This window comes from Eretmochelys imbricata, chromosome 1 (genome assembly GCF_965152235.1).
Source record: "Eretmochelys imbricata isolate rEreImb1 chromosome 1, rEreImb1.hap1, whole genome shotgun sequence".
Classification (NCBI taxonomy): domain Eukaryota; kingdom Metazoa; phylum Chordata; order Testudines; family Cheloniidae; genus Eretmochelys; species Eretmochelys imbricata.
In genome coordinates this window covers 29,168,301-29,190,708 of record NC_135572.1, presented here as the reverse complement: position 1 = coordinate 29,190,708, position 22,408 = coordinate 29,168,301, and the positions used below count along the sequence as shown (strand labels likewise).

The 22,408-nt window shown below is 43.8% G+C and overlaps 1 protein-coding gene across 1 annotated transcript in view; it reads right to left on the bottom strand.

The window, feature by feature from the left end:
* Positions 1-20,724, bottom strand: part of PANX1 (pannexin 1) — a 40,380-nt gene extending 19,656 nt beyond the window's left edge. The window contains exons 1-2 of the mRNA XM_077805460.1: positions 20,544-20,724; positions 3,081-3,220 (exon numbers count right to left, since the gene is read on the bottom strand). Coding sequence (XP_077661586.1) covers positions 3,081-3,220; positions 20,544-20,724 — 321 coding nt within the window. The remainder of the gene's footprint in view (positions 1-3,080; positions 3,221-20,543) is intronic.
* Between the last annotated feature and the right edge of the window lie 1,684 nt (positions 20,725-22,408).

Sequence of the window (22,408 nt, the reverse complement as noted above, 5' to 3'; positions counted from 1 at the left end):
GAGATTATCCTGGCCCTAGATCTTAAACTGAATCCCAAACTATTTTCAATACTTATGACATTTTCCAACCCACCTGTTTCTTATTTATTTGCTGCTTTATTAATCCATCTCAAAACAGCTCCAAAAAAAGTTCCTGTACTTACTCTGCTTTCATTATTACTTATATACTATTATGATTTGAACTAATTTAACATAATACTAAATGCAATTTTAGCTCTCAAAACTTTGATGGTGTTACTTTGACATAGATCAGAAAACAAGCAGCAGCGAGGAGTATTCATTTCAAAGTGAAATGCACTTTCTCCCAGCCCCATGCCTTTAACCTAAAAAACACAATGTAGTGCCTCCTTAGCTACTTTAAATGGAGCTCTCCTGCATGTCATTACATCACAGTGGAAAGTGAGTCAGAATAGTAAACAGCACTTGTGGTGCTTTGTAAACAAACGTGTCTCTACAAACCCACAAATATAAACCTGAACACTGTTTTAAAAACTTTGGACCCAAATTTATCTCTGATGTCTCTCTACTGACTTCAGTACCTTGCACTTGGGATGAATTTGGTTAATTTTCCCTTACTTGAACTAAACAAGGTTCCCGTCACTTGTGAATGTCATTGTGCTAACACAAACACAGCATGCTTTTTTATCTTATCTACACAAAAGGTGCAGGACGATTAGGTTTTACTACCCCATGGCACACAGTGTGTTTTGGGAGACAGCTAAATCCCTTTTCTGATGCGAAAGTGCAATCAATATAGCAAGCAAAGTAACAGGTGCAGCAAGCGGCAGCTAGCCCTGGCAACAACAAATGGGAATCAAACACCTAGAGACACCCCAAAGGGAACTGGAAGGTGCTGTTGACAATTATGATGTGGCTCCTTTCCTGGGACCTCACTAAGCATGAAGGCTAATAAGACAGAAATAGAATGGCATTCATTAACACTGACTTCCCGGCAATGCTTCAGGAGTTCTGTCAAGTATAAATGAGTCATTTAAGAGTCATTGGGAGTAGCGTAACTCGGCCAGCATTCCAGAAGAGATGCTTCCATGCTGATGACGCTCGTTAAAAAAAATGCTTTAATTAAATTTGTGACTGAACTGCTTGGGGGGAGAATTGTATGTCCCCTGCTCTATTTTACCTGCATTCTGCCATATATGTCATGTTGTAGCAGTCTCGGATGATGACTCAGCACATGTTGTTCATTTTAAGAACACTTTCACTGCAGATTTCACAAAATACAAAGAAAGTACCAATGTGAGATTTCTAAAGATAGCTACAGCGCTTGACCCAAGATTTAAGAATCTGAACTGCCTTCCAAAATCTGAGAGGGATGAGGTGTGGAGGGAGCATGCTCTCAGAAGTCTTAAAAAAGCAACACTCTGATGCGGAAACTACAGAACCCGAACCAGCAAAAAAAGAAAGCTCCCTTGGATTGTTTTTGTGCAGAACCTGTCACCAGCATGGACACATGTCCCCTGAAATGATGGTTGAAGAATGAAGGGATATATGAATCTTTAGCACATCTGGCACGTAAATATCTTGCGACGCCGGCTACAACAGTGGCATGCCTGTTCTCACTTTCAGGTGACATTGTAAACAAGACGTGGGCAGCATTGTCTCCTGCAAAGGTAAACAAACTTGTCTGTCTGAGCGATTGGCTGAACTAGTAGGACTGAGCGGACTTGAAGGCTCTAAAATTTTACATTGTTTTATTTTTAAATGCGGGGTTTTTTGTGCATAATTCTATATTTGTAAGTTCAACTTTCATGGTAAAGAGAGTGCACTACCGTACTTGTATGAGGTGAATTGAAATACTATTTCTTTTATTTTTTTTAGAGTGCAAATACTTGTAATCAAAAATAAATATAAAGTGAGCACTGTACACTTTGTATCCTGTGTTGTCATTGAAATCAATACATTTGAAAATGTAGAAAACATCCAAAAATATTTAAATAAATGATATTCAATTATTGTTTAACAGTGTGATTAATTGCGATTAATTTTTTTAATAATCTGACAGCCCTAATTTAAAGTAAACATTTCAAAAAATCATGGGTAATGCTAATTAAACCACTACAGAGAGCATGGTAATAAGGCCATATATCCATCTTTGGGATAGCACCTATTGCCAAAATGACTAAGCCCTTTGGGTAGGGTGACCAGATGTCCCATTTTTAGAGGGACAGTCTCGTTTTTTGGGACTTTTTCTTATATAGGCACCTACTACCCCCACCCCCTGTCCCGTTTTTTCACAGTTGCTATCTGGTAACCCTACCTTTGGGCAAAAATTAAAAACTATGAATGGCTTCAGGTGTTCACCATGGGTAGCATTAAAGGGTCCGCTGCTACATGCAAGAGAATATCAGTGCCCAATTGTTAGGAACAAAACTAAATAAAGAGAAAGCAAATAACAAAAATTCACCAACTCAAAGGAAAACAAAATAAATACAGACTATTGCTATTAGCTCTGCAATTGGATCTTAGGATCAGATTGTGACAACCTTACTCATGCTAAATGGTCCCATGGACTTCAGCAGGTCTCCAGGAAGAGTCCTACTGAAGCCAGTGGGAGCACGGATAGAGTAAGATACTATTCTACTTACTATGCTACTTAAGTAACGGTGGCAAAATCTGTCCCTTAATGTCATGAGATGAAACAGAATCCAACTCACTTTCTTATAGCTTTGTGGACTGTGCAGTGCTAATAGGAGCAAAAAGGAGTCATTAAAATCAGCAGACATGTCTCGGAATTTACACTGGGAGAAATATGTGGAGTATGTTTACTTAGATGTGTTTCAGAGGATAACACTTTAATGTTGCCATTACTTGTAAATCAGATAATTGGCAACATTTACTGGGTATGGCAAGGCAGGAGGGTTTTTTTAAAGCTAATGCTTTTTCCAACAATGCCATATTTGGATACCAGTGAAAGTAAATATACGCTCTAAAAATAAATTGACAAGTGCTATAATAAATGGTTTTGAGTCAATAAGAGAAGTTGGGGATAGGGAGAAGGGAAAGGGAAATACAGACTTCTGCATTGGACCCAGTGTTCAAGAAGAAAATATATTGGTACATACTTTATGAAGCCACAGTGGAATGTGTCCCGAATCGCTCTGTGATAACTGCTTTTGCTGCACAGCTGCCCAGCAGTAGGAATCCACATACGCAGCCTGGCGCCAGGAGAATGAGCTGGGAGGAAAACAGCTTATCTGGGTACCTAAAATGCAAAGCAAAATGTATCAGAAGTCAAAATTTAAAAAGAACAGCTAATGAACATTTCAGTTTTTTCCAATATTAAATCCATGATGTAAGAAAAAATAAATCAGGATTCTCCAATTAGCTATTTAATCTAACTGTTCCCATTTCACCTTCTGGGGTAACAATATTGGTTCTCTGGACTTTTCTGAATGATATACTACCTTTCTCCACCAGCCTAATCATGAGCCTCTGTGCTGTACTCAAGCATGCCACCATTGCCCACTTCATTCAGGGCTCGTCTACACTACAGCTTAGGTCAATGTAACTCATGTCACTCGGGTGTGAATAAGCCACCCCTTTGAGCAAGGCAAGTTACATCAACCTATCAGCTGTTCACACTGGTGCTATGTCGGCGGGAGACGCTCTTCTGCTGACGTAGCTTCCGCCTCTTGCTGAGGTGGGGTAATTATGCTAATGGAAGAGTGCTCTCGTGTTGGCATAGCATGTCTTCCCCAGACACGCTACAATGGCGCAGCTGCACCAATGCAGCTGTGCCGATGTAGCACGGTTGTGTAGACTAGCCCTCAATTTGCGCATCAATGAAATCCACGCTCCACTGCAGGGTACAACATATCCCGCTGAATGGGAGGTAACAGGTGCAGTCCGCAAGGACTACGGCCACGTCTACATTCGAGTGGGAGGCGTGATTCCTAGCTCAAGCATACACACACATGCTCGCTCTGACTGAGTTAACACCTAAAAGTTAGAAGTGTAGCTATGGAGGCACGAGCAGCAGAAGTTCGGGTTAGCCACCTCAGTATGTGCCTAGGGTCTTGGACAGGCTAACACAGGCTAGACCATCCTGCTACCTGTGCCACAGTAGCAGACTTCTAATTTTAGTTGTTAGCTCAACCAGACTTAACACAGGCAATCGCACCTCCCAGCTTGAATGTAGCCAGTGCCAAATTCAGACTTGGTCCAGCTCTAATGACTCAGGAAACTTTCCCACAGCGGGGTTGTACCTCATAAGGATGGGATTATTTGGTGAGCCACATTGCTGACACCCTTCATATAAAGCCAGAACAGGATGAAGACATTAGTTAGCTTATTTTTGCACAATTTTTCAAAAAGGAAAAATAATTTCCTGTGCCCTATTAGAAAATAGTAGTATTGGGCCTCCCCAGATTCTAAGATAACTCTGGCTAAATCATCTAAAATTATATATATTGGAGAATAACTTCTAGTAAGTCTGGGAGGATGGCTTCTGTAGGACTGAGCCTTTCATAACCTCCTGCACACAACAGCATTCCACAGCTCTGTTGAAGGGAACACCACCACAAGAAATAAGCTGGATGGGAAAACAGGTGCACTGTACAGGAACTATGAATTCACAGTAGGTTTTGCCAAGTGGCCCTACTATTTGTTCACCATTTATACTTTTCTACATTTTTCTTATTTTGGCTTGCTCATTTATGCACTTTTTAAGGAGAAACTTTTTTTAAAATTAAGTTGACTGACTTGTAAAAATGAGGCAGAATAAGTTAATCTTTGAAAGCTGCACAGACTATTTTAAAAAAGGAATCACCATTATTTCTGTTGGTATATTACCCACCCCTCCCAAATTAGTGCTGATGCGGCCCCTGCACTGCCTTAAAAAAATCAACAAAATATTTGCAAGATTACTTCCTGGACTTTGTATCCACATGCCAATGCAGTTCTTACAAAAGAAGGAGAGCCCCTTTTATAACAAGAACAAAATTCATTAAAACTATAACTATGCCACCTTGTGAACCAAAGATAGGTAGGGGCTCCAAGCACAATATGAGCAAAAAGCTTAATTGTGAGTCACTGTTCTCATTATTTATAAGACTGCAGTGACATGACAACATGCTCTGACCAGTCACAAGGCTCCCTCATGAAATCAGTAACACATTTATCAGATTTACAGAAAACTTTAATGGATTTAACAGAGTTGGCACAACCCTCAACAGTTATGCCCTACCAAAACTCCAGGGTCGCTTGTACTTTACAGGCATTTTCCCCACTATCAGTGGAGGGCCCAGAAATACAGTGGAGGCCAGTGCGGCAATTTGTGTGCCCTTCATCGTCTGGATATCCAGCAGAACAAATGAGCTTTATGTTCTGCCCTCATTATTTAGCAAGACTCTAGCTGCTGTCAATGGGGGTTTCTGTGTGTGAAATAACAGCAGAATATGACCCTTTCAAACATTCAAGAAGTGAATAACTAGAATTGTGCTGAGCCATGTTTGCCTTAGTAATGCCGGTGTCATCAATGAGAGTAATTGAACGTAATTCAGATGCAGTAGAACCTCATTAATTTGAATTAGTCAATGGGAGACCCATTGCAAATGACTACGTTTTGTGAATTAGTGAAGAAGGGAAAGTGCTGTGTGCCCCCTACGAGGTGCTAGCTATTTCGATTCCCACTACAGTCAAGGAAAGTTAAGTGAGTTCAACATTTTGCAGAATCAGGCCATAAGAAGAAAACAAAGAAAAAATATATGGATCAGAAAATGTATTTTCCCATTTATTTATGGTTTAATTTTAGTGATTGATAATACTTCATAACATGTTAGTGTAAATTTTCCACATTGTTACACCAATTTTATGCCAGTGTAATTCCACTGATCTCAATGGTATAATGAAGGTCCTTTGTATTTATCTAGTTTCAGCAGTGCACCAGATACTGTCACAGAGAAGTATGAAGACAGAGACATCAGTGGAAGTTGAGGGCATTCAGGACCTTGCGGGACTAGGACTTAATTGACATATAAGCATACTGTAGCATTTTTTGTAAGTTATGGATTCTTATTGATAGGAGTCATCATTTCAGATGAGATTGCATTTTTGGGCATGAAGTGGGCAGATTAGCAACGTTCTACTGCATGTTTATTTTCAGTGTTTTCAATTCACTTTTTGCAAAGGATTAACACCTATTAAATCAATACAGGCAAAAATATTTTTAATGTAAAGGTATCTTGGGGAGGAAAGTTAAAACCATTAATAAATTATTTTTATTATTTATATTGGGTAGCACCTAAAATCCTCAGTAAATGATCAAGGCCCCGTTGAGGAAGGTGCTGCACACACATGGAATTTTTTTAAAAAGCCAGTGTCCCCCAAAATTAACAATGTTAGCACATGATGAGGGACTGCAGGTAGATACAACAAATAAAGGTGCAGGGGGAAGATGAGGTAACTGCTACACTTTGCCTAATTTAGAAGAAAAGTTATGTACTGACATCAACAAAATTATATTTGCACTACTTTTAACACAGAGAAGGTAGAGAGAAAACTTAATTAATTTTTATGATACAACAGCATTTTCCTCAACAACAAAGCAAAAGGCAATGAAAAAGCCCCCTCATTTACACGGCTATCCTAAAGAAAGACTGCATAAGACAGCTGCAGCATGCTATCCATTACAACTAAATACAGACTAGAATGTGAGAGGACAAACATGATAAAAGTTATCTTCATAACCATACTGAAATTATCAGGAAATTCACGGACGCAGGAAATTACCTAAAGGCATGCAACTCAGGTACATAGTACAAATCTACATTATGGTACATAATGAAAGTCTAAGTCTCAGGGCTGCACTCCTGCCTGAAATTTACACAATCCTGAGGCCTCAGTCCCAACATGCCCCTCCCATCCTCTGCCCACTCCCTACACCAGACCTCGTAAAGGGATCCTGCTCAGAAAGCAGCCTTAAGCAGTCTGCTTCAGTAACTGCTCTAGGGCAATCCTCTCACTGCTGGAACCAAGGCTTTTAGGGCGCCTATGTGCTGCTCCAGCCTTTTTACCCAGTGTAAAGAGCCTGGAGCATCAGTGAGGATCTCTTCCCCTGGCCTCCATTACCAGCTCTGCCACCAATCTACTGTCTGACTTTGGGCAAGCCACTTTACCTCTCTGTGCCTCTATTTACATATGGCAGAATCTGTCTGACTACGTTTGTATACAGTGCCTAGCACAACAGGACCCTGACCTTGACTGGGGTTTCTAGTAGGGAAGTAAAATGTTAACGAGTTAACTGGTAAGCATGAGTCTTACTGGTTAATCCACCTTAACCGTTAAACCCTGGACCCCCAGTGGGTCCGCACCAGCTGGTAGGCTGGCCAACCACAGCGGCCCTACGCCAGCCAGAGCGACCACAGCAGCACCGCCCGGAGCAAGCTCACCATGACCCTGGCCTGCCCCAGCCGCTTAATTGGTTAACTGCTTAAACTAAATATTTTTGAATCGTTTAAATGGTTAACTTTTTAAATGGTACTTACATCCCTAATTTCTAGGCACTGCTGCAATACAAACCATAAGTTTGGGTCTCCTCCTATTCTCCTTGAGGTTAATGTGAATTTTGCCACTGATTTCAAAGGGGAGCGGGATTTAGTCAGATTTCACAAATCATGGCCCTAATACTGGAAAGGAATCTGCAGGCACAAAAACTTATTCCGCTCCCAGAGTCCCAGTGAAAATCCAAGCTGCTGTAAGAATTCACATGAGTGATTCAACAGTTTTGCTGGTGCAGAACAAGAGAAGGCTGCATTTCAGGGATGGGAGCGAGACTCCTATATACAGTCTGTAAAAATGATCTTGACTTTGATTCTTCAGGATAAAAGTAAACAGCGTGTATTTCCAAACATTAGTTAAATCCTGTGAGATAAATATTATTGTTCTCATTTTATACATGGAAAAATTTGGACACAGAGGCTTAGATTTTCAAGAATTGGGGCATTTGGCCATCTAAATAGACCAGAATTTCAGGTTATGAGCACTTTTGAAAGCTGATATTTAATCACATACTAAAATATTTCTTCTAGTTCTGCTCCTGGCAAGATTGAGCCCCCCAGAGTAAGTATAATAGAACCTCAGAGTTATGAACACCTTGGGAATGAAGGCTTTTCGTAACTCTGAAATGTTCGTAACTCTGAAAAAAATGTTACAGTTGTTCTTTCAAAAGGTTACAACTGAACATTGATTTAACACAGCTTTGAAATTTTACTATGCAGAAGAATAATGCTGCTTTTAACCAGATTAATTTAAATGAAATAAGCACAGAATCAGTTTCCTTACCTTGTCAAATCTTTTTTTATTTTTAAACTTTCCCTTATTTTTTTAGAACTGTATTGTATTTGCTTTTTTTTTTTTTTTTTTGTCTCCGCTGCTGCCTGATTGTGTACTTCCGGTTCCAAATGAGGTGTGTGGTTGACCAGTCAGTTTGTAACTCTGGTGTTCCTAATTCTGAGGTGCTCCTGTAATCAGATTGCTTTCCTTTTAAACACTTTCAGACAGGCAGCTATTACTGAGATAAAAGATGACATTTTCAACTAAATCTATGCAAATTATTCTTATTACTTTTATAGTGCCAACAGTGTGTTAGGCAAATGCAGTGCAAACTGCAGCTACCAAGATATTTGATTCTGAAAACATCCAGCAAGAATTAAACACTACAATAATTACTTTTGAAAAATGCTGATATAGTACTAGGCACTGCACACAGCACAATATAAAGACATTCCCTGCACCAAGATATTACAACATAAGTCAGACAGGATGCACTGAGAAACCCTGATGAGTGGGAAGTTTTGGGGCAGAGAGTTCTTACTATGGACCCACTTCTTATGGGAAGAAGTTGGTAGCTTCAAGAACTAGGATAAAAAGGTCATTCAATGTACAAGGGAAGCATGGAAAAAGACATGTAAACAGGTATGGGAACAGGAAACAAATAGGGCATTCAAGCTGGTTTTGATGGCAGAGCAGAGAGAGGACTTTACATGAAGCGAGAGCAGTGCAGAGCCATAAAGGCAAGGATGAGAATCTTAAATTAGATGTGTCATGCAAAGGGGAGCCAGTGTAGAGATGTAAATGTGGGAGAGGAGTTAGGTGATAAATGGATTGTCGCTTACACCTCACTCTCCACGTGTATCTCATTTTAGACACACATTGTTATGGAAGGGGATTACACTGTAATGGAAAAAGCTGAGTATTTAAGCATTTCTCCAACCAGTGGGCTGCATTTAGTCAAACGGAAAACAGATAAGTATTTTCCAAATAATGGCATTCCCATCCATTAAGTGTTTAAAACTCTGCCTTCAGAAGTACAGGCAAGGTTCCGTGTAAAGTGTGAAATCCCAGCCCTACTGAATGTAATGGGGCCAAGAGTTCACACAAGGTGAGTGGGAGCTGCACATGTGCTTCCAAAGACAAAATTTGGCTTTAAAGTCTAAGTAGATCTTTTAAAAAAATTGTTTTACTGCTCAACACAGCACATTCTACTGGGAGTGGCTGGGTCATTACAAAATCTAAACCTAATTTCCCCCTACTGTTACTCACACCTTCTTGTCAACTGTCTGAAATGGGCCACTCTCATTACCACTTCAAAAGTTATTTTTCCTGACTTTACACTTGGTAAGGCAACTCCCATCCTTTCATGTATTTATATCTGCTCCTGTATTTTCCACTCCATGTATCTGAAGAAGTGGGTTCTAGCCCACAAAAGCTTATGCCCAAATAAATTTGTTAGTCTCTAAGGTGCCACGAGGACTCCTCGTTGTTTCAGCTAAAGAACTGTCTTAAAGATCCAGCTAAAGATCAGCTGGGTGGTACTCAATCTACAAGGAGGCTATGTCTCTTTGGGATCTGCCTGGATGATGATATTTATGAGATACTACTGTTCTACGACTATCAAAATTCAATACAATCATTAAAGCTAAGTATTTATCAACTTTTATCATAACCAAGAAGTGTTACTGAATGGCTAAAAATGGGAAAAGTTAAAAATTCCTCCTCTTAATTCTTTGAAAAACCTGCCCCAATAGTCATGTTTCTCTGGTCAGTCCTCCATGGTGAGTGAAGACTGAATTTCACTGCAAAACTTTGACTTTATAGTTCAGATAAGTAAAAAGAAAATCTTGAAATGGTTGGAATATCAACTGTTACAACAGCTCCAGTCTAAAATGTTTCTCTAGACCAGGGGTGGGCAAACTTTTTGGCCCGAGGGCCACATCTGGGTATGGAAATTGTATGACGGGCCATGAATACTCATGAAATTGGGGGTTGGGGTGTTGGAGGCTCCGGCTGGAGGTACCGGGCTCTGGGGTGGGGCCAGAAATGAGGACTTCAGGGAGTGGGAGGGAGCTCTGGTCTGGGGTAGGGGTGCGAGTGGGGGGGTGAGGGCTCTGGCTGGGGGTGCGGGCTCGAGGGTGCCGTAGGGTAGGATCGAGGGGTTTGGAGGGCGGGAGAGTGATCAGGGCTGGGGCAGCGGGTTGGGGCGCTGGAGGGGGTCAGGGGTGCAGGCTGCGGTCAGCGCTTACCTCAAGCGGCTCTCAGAAGCAGCAGCATGTCCCCCCTCTGGCTCCTACGCAGAGGCATGTCGGTTCTGCATGCTCTCCCATCTGCAGGCACCGCCCCTGCAGCTCCCATTGGCCATGGTTGCCGGCCAATGGGGAGCCGTGGGGGCAGCGTGTGGAATCCTGTGGCAACCCCTACACGTAGGAGCGAGAAGGGGCACATGCTACTTCTTTCAGGAGCCACAGCATATGTGGAGCGGGGCAAGCCCTGGAACCTGCTCCCGGGGGGAGCTCGAGGGCCGGATTAAAAGGTCCGAAGGGCTGGATGCAACCCCCGGGCCATAGTTTGCCCACACCTGCTCTAGATAGATAAATCATCATGATGCTGTTCATATTCCTAAAGACACAGACCAGTCAGTAATTCTTCTTTGTTTTCTCACAGTGTAAAAGTCTAGGGCATTCTTTTTCAGAATACACTGGCCCCACTGTACTGCCTGTAAGATATGCCAACCATATCCATGAACACATGTATTGTGAAAGTCAGATTCACCAGGAGTGTTTACAGTGCTTTTTCAGCATTCACAGTAGGCAACTGCATTAGTACATGCACATTAGCCCACTGATGTCAAATTTAATTACAGCCTCTGGCCTTCTCAGCAATCACAAGATCGATTTTAACAAGACAAAGTTGTGGCTTCATTAATGGCCTCCTTGTTTGCTAAGACACCAGATGTGCATGACTGTAGGAAAAACAGCCTAACCAAGTCCAGAGACCGAATTGTTTCTTAGTGCATGTCTAATGGGTTGGTCCTAGAAATGCTTTTCCCCTTTCTCTAGGGCTTGAGTCTGATCTTTGTTTAGAAGTGTGAATAACTTGGATAAAAAAACAGGGGCATATTTAGACACCATGGGCTAGATTATGCTTAAAGAAATAGTTCTGCAATAGGAAGGGTGAAGAAGCGCACTGCCCTACCAAGAGAACCTGAAGGCATTTATTCTGGCACAGTGCCTCCAGGGACATCAGAGACTCATGAGTCATAGCAGCCACTGCTACACCTTCTTGCAGGGTACACATTGTGCCATTCATTCCCTCACCACATGCAGGATCAGCTCTGCCATCTGCCTGCCTCTTGGAGAGCGTTACACCCTGAGCACAGTGACTGGCATCTGGTCCCTCTGAATGGTACAATGTGAGACAAGGCTTCATTCACGTTCACCTACATGCCCCAAATCCTTGTCCAGCCCTAGTGGCAAGGAACAATCTGGCCCTATAAGAGCAACACAATTTAGCACTCATCATAGTGATGGGCATGGTAAAAGAACGTAAACAGGAGAGAAACGAATTAACTGTGTTGTACTCCATTGGTTTTGATAGCTGAGTGTGTGTGTGGATTTGACTGTGGGTAGGTATATTTGCTCCCATCATGGCTACCAAGCAAATATAATCAGGGTTTTACCCACATCTACAGCAAGATCGTATATGGGTTATTTGCATTATTTTGTCTACCTTTTCATGTGCCTCTTTCTGCGTGTCCAGAAAAGGTTTCTAAGGTATTTGTTGTTATACATATTTCTTTTATATTATAAAGATCACAATATTAATTGTGACTAGTATTATATGAGCCAGATACAACCATTGGCTGAAACTTTAAAGCCTCAGCTCCCAGGCACTGCGTATGCAGCTCAAGGTAGAAATTTTTCCTCCTCTCTCTACCCTATTGCTTATTTTGCTTATATTCTTTCCACTTACCAACTCCCACAAAAAGCCGTGGTTAATTACTGTATTTTAAACATTCTTCTCGCGGGGATAACCTCATGGGAAATGCTTTCTTTCCATGAGGGCATCAGGGGATCAGCAGCTGGGCTTTAAATTCATTTGTGTGTCGTAAGTGTCCTCCCTCTGCCTTGCCTTTCCTTTCCCCTACCATCTTCAGGTGTTACTACTGAAGTGGCTTTTCTATACCAGCACAGAGGCCAACTACTGAGCACTACTGAGACACAGAGCTGCAAAAGGTGGGCAATGGTTAAGCTTAGCAGCAGCACCCTTTCTCCTTCCCACTCACATCGCTGCAGGCCAGCCTGGAGTGAAGGGTAGATGGGAGGTCATTTTCCACTGTCCACCCAGCAAAGTTTGAATGGGATGCATCTGAGTCTTCACTTGACAAGTTCACTACTCAGAAGAGCTGCATCAGCACAGGGATGAGGTGTTCTCATACCATTCTTTCCCCTGCATTCCATGTAAAACTCACTGACCAAAGCACTGTTCAGGGCTGATTAACTGAAGGCACCATTCAGCAAAAGCTCAACTGGCCACTTTCAGACTGGGAGTCTTCTGCTTTGAGGATATGGAATCTGTGAGGGCACTCGGTGTGGAGGGCAATTCCTATGACTGCAGTCTGCAGAACACTCCTACTTCTTTGAGAAGCAATTCCTGTACCCTCCTGTACAGCTATTTTCATGTTCAGACTCATCACTGGCACTGCTTTCACAGCTAGCTAATCCTTTCTATCTATTTTAAATATTCTATTACTCTTCTTCAGAGCTGAAATAGGATCAAACCATTGTCTCCCATTTTGGCAGCATTTAATTTTTAAACAATCCAAGTACAGTCACACAAGGAAACGTTTGAATCCAGTACTAGTTTTCCTATATGAGCACTCACAGAATTATGTTCCTTTAGAGAAATTCAGTATTAAAATAGTTCAGATCATTCAATTAAGTAACGTTTGGTTATTTAAGCAATAAGACTTGTGACAACTGTTCAATATTAATACACCAACAGGTTATGATACCATGCAGTATCACCACATTAGAGAGCCCTAAAATGGTTAATTTAAAACCAGAATTCTTTCATTCAGAGAATCAAAAGCCACGTGTTTCCTTTGGATTCTTAGAATTCCAAGGATCAATAATATCACCTGGGCATAGAATGTTGGTGATCAAGCTAATGTTTGCTTTGTCAGTGTAGTTTTATAATTTCAATTATTATCTATTCAAATTATTTTCACATTCAGGGATGTATTTTATATACATTTGTGTGCTTGAAGCCAAATCATTTTTCCACTGAAGCAGATGTGAGTTTTGCCATTGATTTCATAGAATATCAAGGTTGGAAGGGATCTCGGGAGGTCATCTAGTCCAACCCCCTGCTCAAAGCAGGACCAATCCCCAATTAAATCATCCCAGCCAGGGCTTTGTCAAGCCTGACCTTAAAAACCTCAAAGGAAGGAGATTCCACCACCTCCCTAGGTAACGCATTCCAGTGTTTCACCACCCTCCTAGTGAAAAAGTTTTTCCTAATATCCAACCTAAACCTCCCCCACTGCAACTTGAGACCATTACTCCTTGTTCTGTCATCTGCTACCACTGAGAACCGTCTAGATCCATCCTCTTTGGAACTCCCTTTCAGGTAGTTGAAAGCAGCTATCAAATCCCCCCTCATTCTTCTCTTCCGCAGACTAAATAATCCCAGTTCCCTCAGTCTCTCTTCATAAGTCATGTGCTCCAGCCCCCTAATCATTTTTGTTGCCCTCCGCTGGACGTTTTCCAATTTTTCCACATCCTTCTTGTAGTGTGGGGCCCAAAACTGGACACAGTACTCCACATGAGGCCTCACCAATGCCAAATAGAGGGGAATGATCACGTACCTCAATCTGCTGGCAAAGCTCCTACTTATACAGCCAAAAATGCCGTTACCCTTCTTGGCAACAAGGGCACACTGTTGACTCATATCCAGCTTCTCATCCACTGTAACCCCTAGGTCCTTTTCCGCAGAACTGCTGCCTAGCTGCTCGGTCCCTAGTCTGTAGAAGTGCATGGGATTCTTCCGTCCTAAGTGCAGGACTCTGCACCTGTCTTTGTTGAACCTCATCAGATTTCTTTTGGCCCAATCCTCCAATTTGTCTTGGTCCCTCTGTATCCTATCCCTACCCTCCAGCATATCTACCACTCCTCCCAGTTTAGTGTCATCTGCAAACTTGCTGAGGGTGCAATCTACACCATCCTCCAGATCATTAATGAAGATATTGAACAAAACCGACCCCACGACCAACCCTTGGGGCACTCCGCTTGATACCGGCTGCCAACTAGGCATGGAGCCATTGATCATTACCCGTTGAGCCGGACAATCTAGCCAGCTTTCTATCCACCTTATAGTCCATTCATCCAGCCCATACTTCTTTATTTGCTGGCAAGAAGACTGCGGGAGACCGTACCAAAAGCTTTGCTGAAGTCAAGGAATAATATGTCCACTGCTTTTCCTTCATCCACAGAGCCAGTTGTCTCATCATAGAAGGCAATTAGGTTAGTCGGACACGACTTAGAATCATAGAATAGAATAACAGGGTTGGAAGGGACCTCAGGAGGTCATCTAGTCCAACACCCTGCTCAAAGCAGGACCAATCCCCAATTTTTTTTTTCTTGCCATTGGTGAATCCATGCTGACTTTTCCTGATCACTTTCCTCTCCTCTAAGTGCTTCAGAATTGATTCCTTGAGGACCTGCTCCATGATTTTTTCAGGGACTGAGGTGAGGTTGACTGGCCTATAGTTCCCCGGATCCTCCTCCTTCCCTTTTTTAAAGGTGGGCACTACATTAGCCTTTTTCCAGTCATCTGGGACCTCCCGCAATCACCATGATTTCAGCGGGACCAGCCATTGTGGGACCACTCTCTCCAGCAATCATCCTGTGCAACTGTTTTGTGCACTGGGGTTCTCTGCATGGAAGGAATGAAGAAAAGGAATTCTTCCCCAGAGATTTTTTTTTTGGGGGGGGGGGAGGGGGGAATCAATCTGCAGCCAATACTCCAGCTTAATGACTGACGTAGACTCCATCATCCTAAAGTTCTTCCTACAGGAAAAGAGGAGCTGGAGGAAGAGCAGGAGGATCTATGTAGTGGCAAATCCTCCATCCCACCCTACCCCACCTATACCCAACCCCTATGCAATCTCCTGAAAGGCGTCCCCTTGAAATAGGAGAGGAGCAGTATGTCACTCAAAGTGTTTAAAACCAGGAAAAGCATGAATAAATGGATATCAGGAACAGGTACATCTCTCTTCAATCTGTGAGTGGTAAGAAAACTTTGCCTCATCCTATCAGACTCAGACCTAGTCATGGTGACTTTAACTCATGTGTTCATGACTTCTTGATTATTGCAACTCATTATACTTAGGAATGAAGCCACACAGACTGGAAGAGCTGCAACTGGAACAGAGTATGGCAGTCCACCTGATAGGCAACACACGTGAGCACCATGAGTACATCCCCCAATACTTCAATTTCTGCAGAGGCTCTCCATTGAATTCAAAATCTAATTCAGGCTCTCAATGATTACAGATTGAGTTGTGGTTGCTCAACACTTCCGAAATTTAGACTCTAGGAGTCTAAAGCTGGGGACCCAGAACTGAGGCACTCACTGATACAGGCCACTTTTGGAATAAACTTTTTTTCTCATGCAGTTTCCTAATCTGCAGAGGTGGATAATAATACTTAATCACACTCTGCCACGCATTTTGTAACCAAAAACTACATACTTTTTAAACTGTAAGTTAATGTTATCCTTAGGACTTGGAAAGCCCCTCAGTCATTTCTTGGAAATTAAAAGAATCTGCTGTTAAAATAGCAAGAATGAAGAAGCAGAAAATTATCACTTAAAGATTCTTGAAAAGGAGGTTCAAAAACATGGACCCATGAAGCATGTTTGTGAGCTGTCTTGTTCTGACATGGATCTGTCCATTACAAACTTCAAATAAACAATACATAAAATTTTCTAAGAATGCAGGTTCCATAATTCTGGGAAATCTATGAGATAATCAGAAAACTTCGCCTTTGTAATGCAGGAGCCAGATTAATATTCTCAAATAATACCATTTCTTCAGAAAATACTGACTTCAGTGGGAAATTTGACGTGAATTTACTAAATACACTTGTTCACTGACACCAGGTCATCTCTACACTATGGGTGCTACACATGGGCAGCAGGTGAACCCCTGCTTTGGGGAGGCTAGCCCGCTGGCCATGCTCCTTCCGCCCGAGGCCCGCCCCCCCCCGTAACAGGAGGAGCCCTGAGGGCCCCACCCACTACTGAGGAGCCCACCCCAGCCATGCTGCCGCCCCCACTGAGCTGAGCTGCCACTCCCCCCTCCCCCGCAGCTGCTGGCATCCTCGAGCCGCTGGGCGAAACTGCTCCCTGGGACGGGCCGAGAGCCCGGCCCTGCCAAGCACGGGTCCGAGCCGCTGGCCCCTGTGAGCTGGGATGCTGGGCCGAGCCTCCAGCCCTGCTGGGCCGAGCCATCCCCCTATCCTCCATGAACTGATCTAGTTCTTTTTTGAACCCTGTTATAGTCTTCACCTTCACAACATCCTCTGGCAAAGAGTTCTACAGATTGACTGTGCGTTGTGTGAAGAAATACTTCCTTTTGTTTGTTTTAAACTTGCTGCCTATTAATTTCATTTGGTGACCTGTAGTTTTAAAAATAGATAGAATAGCTAGCCCTTTCGCCACTAAAGCCTAGAATGACTTTCTGGAAGGCTCAGGCTTATGGCCCACTTATGACATTATAGTGAATAAAGCCTAGAGGCAGAGTGCTTAGTACCGTGAGTGGCTCCATGACTTTCAGTGGGATTACTCACAGAAGTAAAGTTACTCACATGAGCATTTGCAGGATCAGGCCTTCAACTATTACCAGTAACTGAGCACAAGTTTGTCCAATAAACAGCTTTGCTTAAGACCATATTGCACCTTGCCCTTGTGGGGGGATGTTGGTAGAGGCATAAAAGCTTTCCCCAATGAAGCCCTGCCAATGGCCAGCCATAGTCACTGCATTTGAGGGACCACAGAGACCGATCTCTCTGTGCACACCCCAGGAAGAGAAATCTCCTCAAAGGAAGAGGAGAAGGAGGAAGGACTAGAGCAGGCTAAGCACAGGATTAGGGATAGCATGCTTATCTGGAAGTTCAGGGATGGATTGTGTCTCCCCATGGTGAAATCCCTTGCTGAGCTCCCATCAGGGTATCAGCTCTATGAATCTACTCAAGACTGAGTTATAAAGGCACAATATAGCCCTTCATAGCCAAGTATTGTAAATTAATAGATTAGTATCTGTTGCCCTTTCATCAATCTGAGGAACATCTTATTCAACGAGAAGAGTAACATGGGGCCTGTAGAAATCAATAGCAGAGAGTGTGTTGTTAAAAAAAAGAGGTGGCAGTTATTTCAGTGCACTGCGCTACTAAAATCTTGTTTAGAAGAATATTACATTAATGACAGACAGTGAAAGTAAGGAGAGTCACAGATTAGGATGAAACATAAAAGAGAGATGATGGTCCAGCGGTTAAGGTGCTAGCATAGGACTTGGGAGACCCAGCTTCTCTCTTCCATTACAGACCTTGGTCAAGCCACTTAAGGCCCAGATCCTCAAAGGTAAATAAGCACCTAACTACCATTGATTTTAATGGGAGTTAAGTGCCTAAATACCTTTGAGGATCTGGGCCTTAGGGAACTGATGCACAGAGAGGCTATCTGTAAAATGGGAATATTAGCACTTCCCTGCCTCAGAGGGGAGTTGTGAGGATAAATATGTTAAAGATTGTGGAGAGAGTCCAGAGAAGAGCAACAACAATGATTAAAGGTCTAGAAAACATGACGTATGAGGGAAGATTGAAAAAATTGGGTTTGTTTAGTCTGGAGAAGGGAAGACTGAGAGGGGACATGATAACAGTTTTCAAGTACATAAAACATTGTTACAAGGAGGAGGGAGAAGAATTGTTTTTCTTAACCTCTGAGGAAAGGACAAGAAGCAATGGGCTTAAATTGCAGCAAGGGTGGTTTAGGTTGGACATTAAGAGTAGAGAGGTTATTTTATCTCTGTATTTGGCACTGGTGCAACCACTGCTGGAATACTGTGTCCAATTCCTAACTGTCAGAGTGATTAAGCACTGGAATAAATTGCCTAGGGATGCTGTGGAATCTCCATCATTGGGGATTTTTAAGAGCAGGTTGGACAAATACTTGTCAGGGATGGTATAGATAATACTTAGTCCTGCCTTGAGTGCAGGGGACTGGACTAGATGACCTCTTGAGGTCCCTTCCAGTTCTATGATTCTATGATTGTGAGATGCACAGATACCATAGTAATGAAGGTCATAAGAATACCCATGACAGTTTACCAAAGTCCAACAGGGAACATTAATAAGGCTGTAAATCTAATTTACAATATTTTTTCCAAGAGTGAGCACAATAAAGTGTTATATTTGAATTAAACAGAAAGAAAACAAAGGAGCAGAGATTACAACCTATCTAGATTGTCATTTAATGAATCAGACATAGGTAACATTCCAGTGTCTGAGATATGCACAAATATTAATCTTTCTTCAGCAGTGTAATAAAGCCCCATGTCTGCCTCTGTCAGTGTGTAAATTGTGGGCCATCTCCAGGCGTCATTATATGCATGGAATGCCTATTGAATTCAATGAGAATTTTTCATGTGAATTGATATACCTAGTTCAGAGATTATAAAGTCAGAAGGGACCCTGTAATCACCTGGTCTCACCTCCTGTATAGCACAGACATAGAACATCTAATCTTGATTTAAAAATTGTCAGTAATGGAGAATCCACCACAACCCTTAGTATACTGTTCCAACGATTAATTACTTTGACCATTAAAAGGTATGCCTTATATCCAGTCTGAATTTGTCTAGCTTCAACTTCCAGTCCTTGGATCATGCTCTACCTCTCTCTGCTAGTTTGAAGTGCCCATTATTAACTATTTGTTCCCCATGTACATACTTACAGTCTATAACCAAGTCACTTCTTAACCTTCTTTTTGTTAAGCTAAATAGATTGAGGTCCTGGAGTCTACCACTATAAGGCATGTTTTATAATCCTTTAATCAGTCTTGTGACTCTTCTCTGAACACTCGCCAATTTATCAATATCCTTCTTAAATTGTGCAAACTAGAATTGGACACAGTATTCCAGCAGTGGTTGCACCAGTGCCAAATACACAGATAAAATAACCTTTTTACTCCTGCTTGAGCTTCCCCTATTTAGGCATCCCAGAATTGCATTAGCTCTTTCGGTCACATCATCACATGTTCAGCTGATTATCCACCACAACCCCCAAATCTTTGTCAGAATCACTTACTGCTTCCCTTTTGTAACCATATGTAACCTTCAGCCCTTCTGAGTGACAAAAACTTATCAGTCTAGGAAGTATTTTGATGGAACAATACAAAGGCTGACAAACCAAAAATTTCACCATGTTCCTAAAAATGACATTTCTATCAGCATTTTCTGAAGCCTGAAGTGCAGTGCACTTGTAGTCATCCACACCTATTTACATCAAAGCCAAACTATTAGTTTTAATTATTCAGAGACATTCCTCTCCCATGCTCCCTGAAGAGTCTCACGTCTGGGTACAGTCAGTAACAAAGAAACCGCTCAATTTCCTATTGTGATACAGAGATGTTTTAGTTTCTCTCTCCCCCCGGTTATTTCCTTAGGAAGGGTACTTTAATTTTATACAGCACGTGTTTACTCTGACCTCTGACCAGCGAATGTCTGGCGCTGGATACAATTTGTATGAAATAAACTCGGTTCTTAATTATTGTGGGTGAGGCATCACCAGCGCGTGCAGTACGCCAGGAAAGACGAACTGACTGAATAGCATCATTCCCTAAAACCCACTGAGGGCTTCCTAATATGGAGACAAAACCAAATCTGCTGCAGACCGGGAGAAAGGCCAGCGGCTTGCTGCTGAATCCCAGGTCAGCAGGACCATCAGACCCAGCATAACCCACAGCTGTCAACACACACACACACACACACGAGGTTTCCGAAGGGCCAAGCAAGCCCCCGCAGCCTTCCCAACGCAGCGGGGCTCCGCCCGCGCGGCTGGAGCCCAGACGCTCCGCGGGGCCGAGGCGTGCGCGGGTCGGGAAGCCGCGGCGGGGCTGCGAGCGCCGCTGGCCGGCCGGGACGCTGGCCGGGCGCCAGGCTGCGGGGCCGGCCCGGCCGGGGGCGCGGTTACCTATGGAGATCTCCTGCGCGAAGGCCAGCGAGATGAGCAGCAGGGGCAGCCCCACGGCGACGCAGGTGACCAGCTTGTCCAGCGCCAGCTCCAGCCGCAGCCCCTTGTACTTGGGCTCGGAGGGCTCCTTCAGCAGGAAGTCGGAGAAGACGTACTCGGTGGCGATGTGGGCGATGGCCATGGCGAGCACGGGCCGGGCCGGGCCGGGCCGGGCCGGGCAGGGGGCGCCCTCCGCACCCCGCGGGCCTGGGAGCGCCCGGCACGCAGCCGGCCCCGCTCCTTTCGCTTTGCTTCCTGCTCGCGCCTGCCCCCGGCGCCCCGCCCGGCTCCCGCTCTTTGTCCGGCTCGCGTCCCCCCTCCCTCCGAGTGGGGCCGCGGCGCCGCCTGCCCCTCCCCAGGCAGCGCGCCCGGCTCTCGGGCCCTCGCGCCGCAGCCGGCCCAGGGCGGGAAGGAGGCGGGGCCGGGGGTAGCTCCGGGTGTGGCCCTCAGAAAGGGGGCGGGCGGTAGCAGGATTGGGGCCCGCTGGCTGGGCGCAGGGGTAGGGGCGGTGGCAGCTCCGGGTGTGGCCCTCAGAAAGGGGGGCGGGCGGTGGCAGGATTGGGCCCACCCAGGAGTGGCCCGGGCAATATCTGGTCCATGCCCTAGAACCGTCCCCGTGGCCCTAACTTAGATAGGAGCGTCTGGGTTGGTGGCGTGGGTGCCCCAAGCCCCATCCCTCCACCCAAACAATCTTGTGAATCTTCCTCCTTGTGGTTATGGGGATGAGGGCCTCCCTGTCTGTCCCATCTTGTACAAAGATGCAGTATCAGAGGCCAATGGGCCTGATGCTCCAGTCACAATGGTTTTAAGCCAAGGTAGTTTCCACTGATTTTGGTGAAGTGACTCCTGGTTTATAGCAGTGGGAGCGGAGAAGCAAGCCAGAGATCTCATGTGGGGGAGATTAGAGTAGAGCTCTGAGGGCCAGATTCATTCTCCACAGATAAATTGTGGCAGCCCGCACTGAATTTAGGCTAAAAGGTGCTGAGCCTCCGCACCGCTACACTTGGCAGTTCAGAGCCCCAGCACCTCTAGGCGTGCTGCATCAGTTATGAATGTAGAAAAATTACTTGAGCCCCAGCACCTCTGTCATTACAAATTAAACCCTGGGTTACTCCCAGTGCTTCTTACAAGTTGCATCCTGTATTTGTACTGCCACCTGGCTACTCTCCAGCCTGTAATACCCAGTAGAAAGTATGTGGAATGGCAACTAGCTATGACTGAATGTTAATATCTTATTTGCAAAAAGAAAAGGAGTACTTGTGGCACCTTAGAGACTAACCAATTTATTTGAGCATGAGCTTTCGTGAGCTACAGCTCACTTCATCGGCTCATGCTCAAATAAATTGGTTAGTCTCTAAGGTGCCACAAGTACTCCTTTTCTTTTTGCGAATACAGACTAACACGGCTGTTACTCTGAAACCTGTCAATATCTTATTTGTACAGGGAGAGAAAAGAAAATTCTCCCATCTAAACCATCTGGTCTCTGGCTTCAAAGGTCCACTAACTTTCTGTGGGAATTTTTGGTTTTGGATTGAATCCAGTGAACTCCTTTCCCTTGTGTTTATGGGATAACTCCTGCTTTCTGCACAGCCAGAGGGCCCAGGAGGCAATGGAACCAGACTGCATGTGTTACCGGTTCATTGATTTTTAAGGGGCAACCCACTTTCACATAATAAAAATCTCAGAAATTAATGATGAAAATGACCAAGATGTCAAGTGCTCTGGCATGCAGAACCCTATTCACTTCAACTGAAGTTCCACACACAGAATGTTTGTGGGATCAAGATCCTAACAAGACAGCTAACCCACCCTCCTTGTCAGTGTAG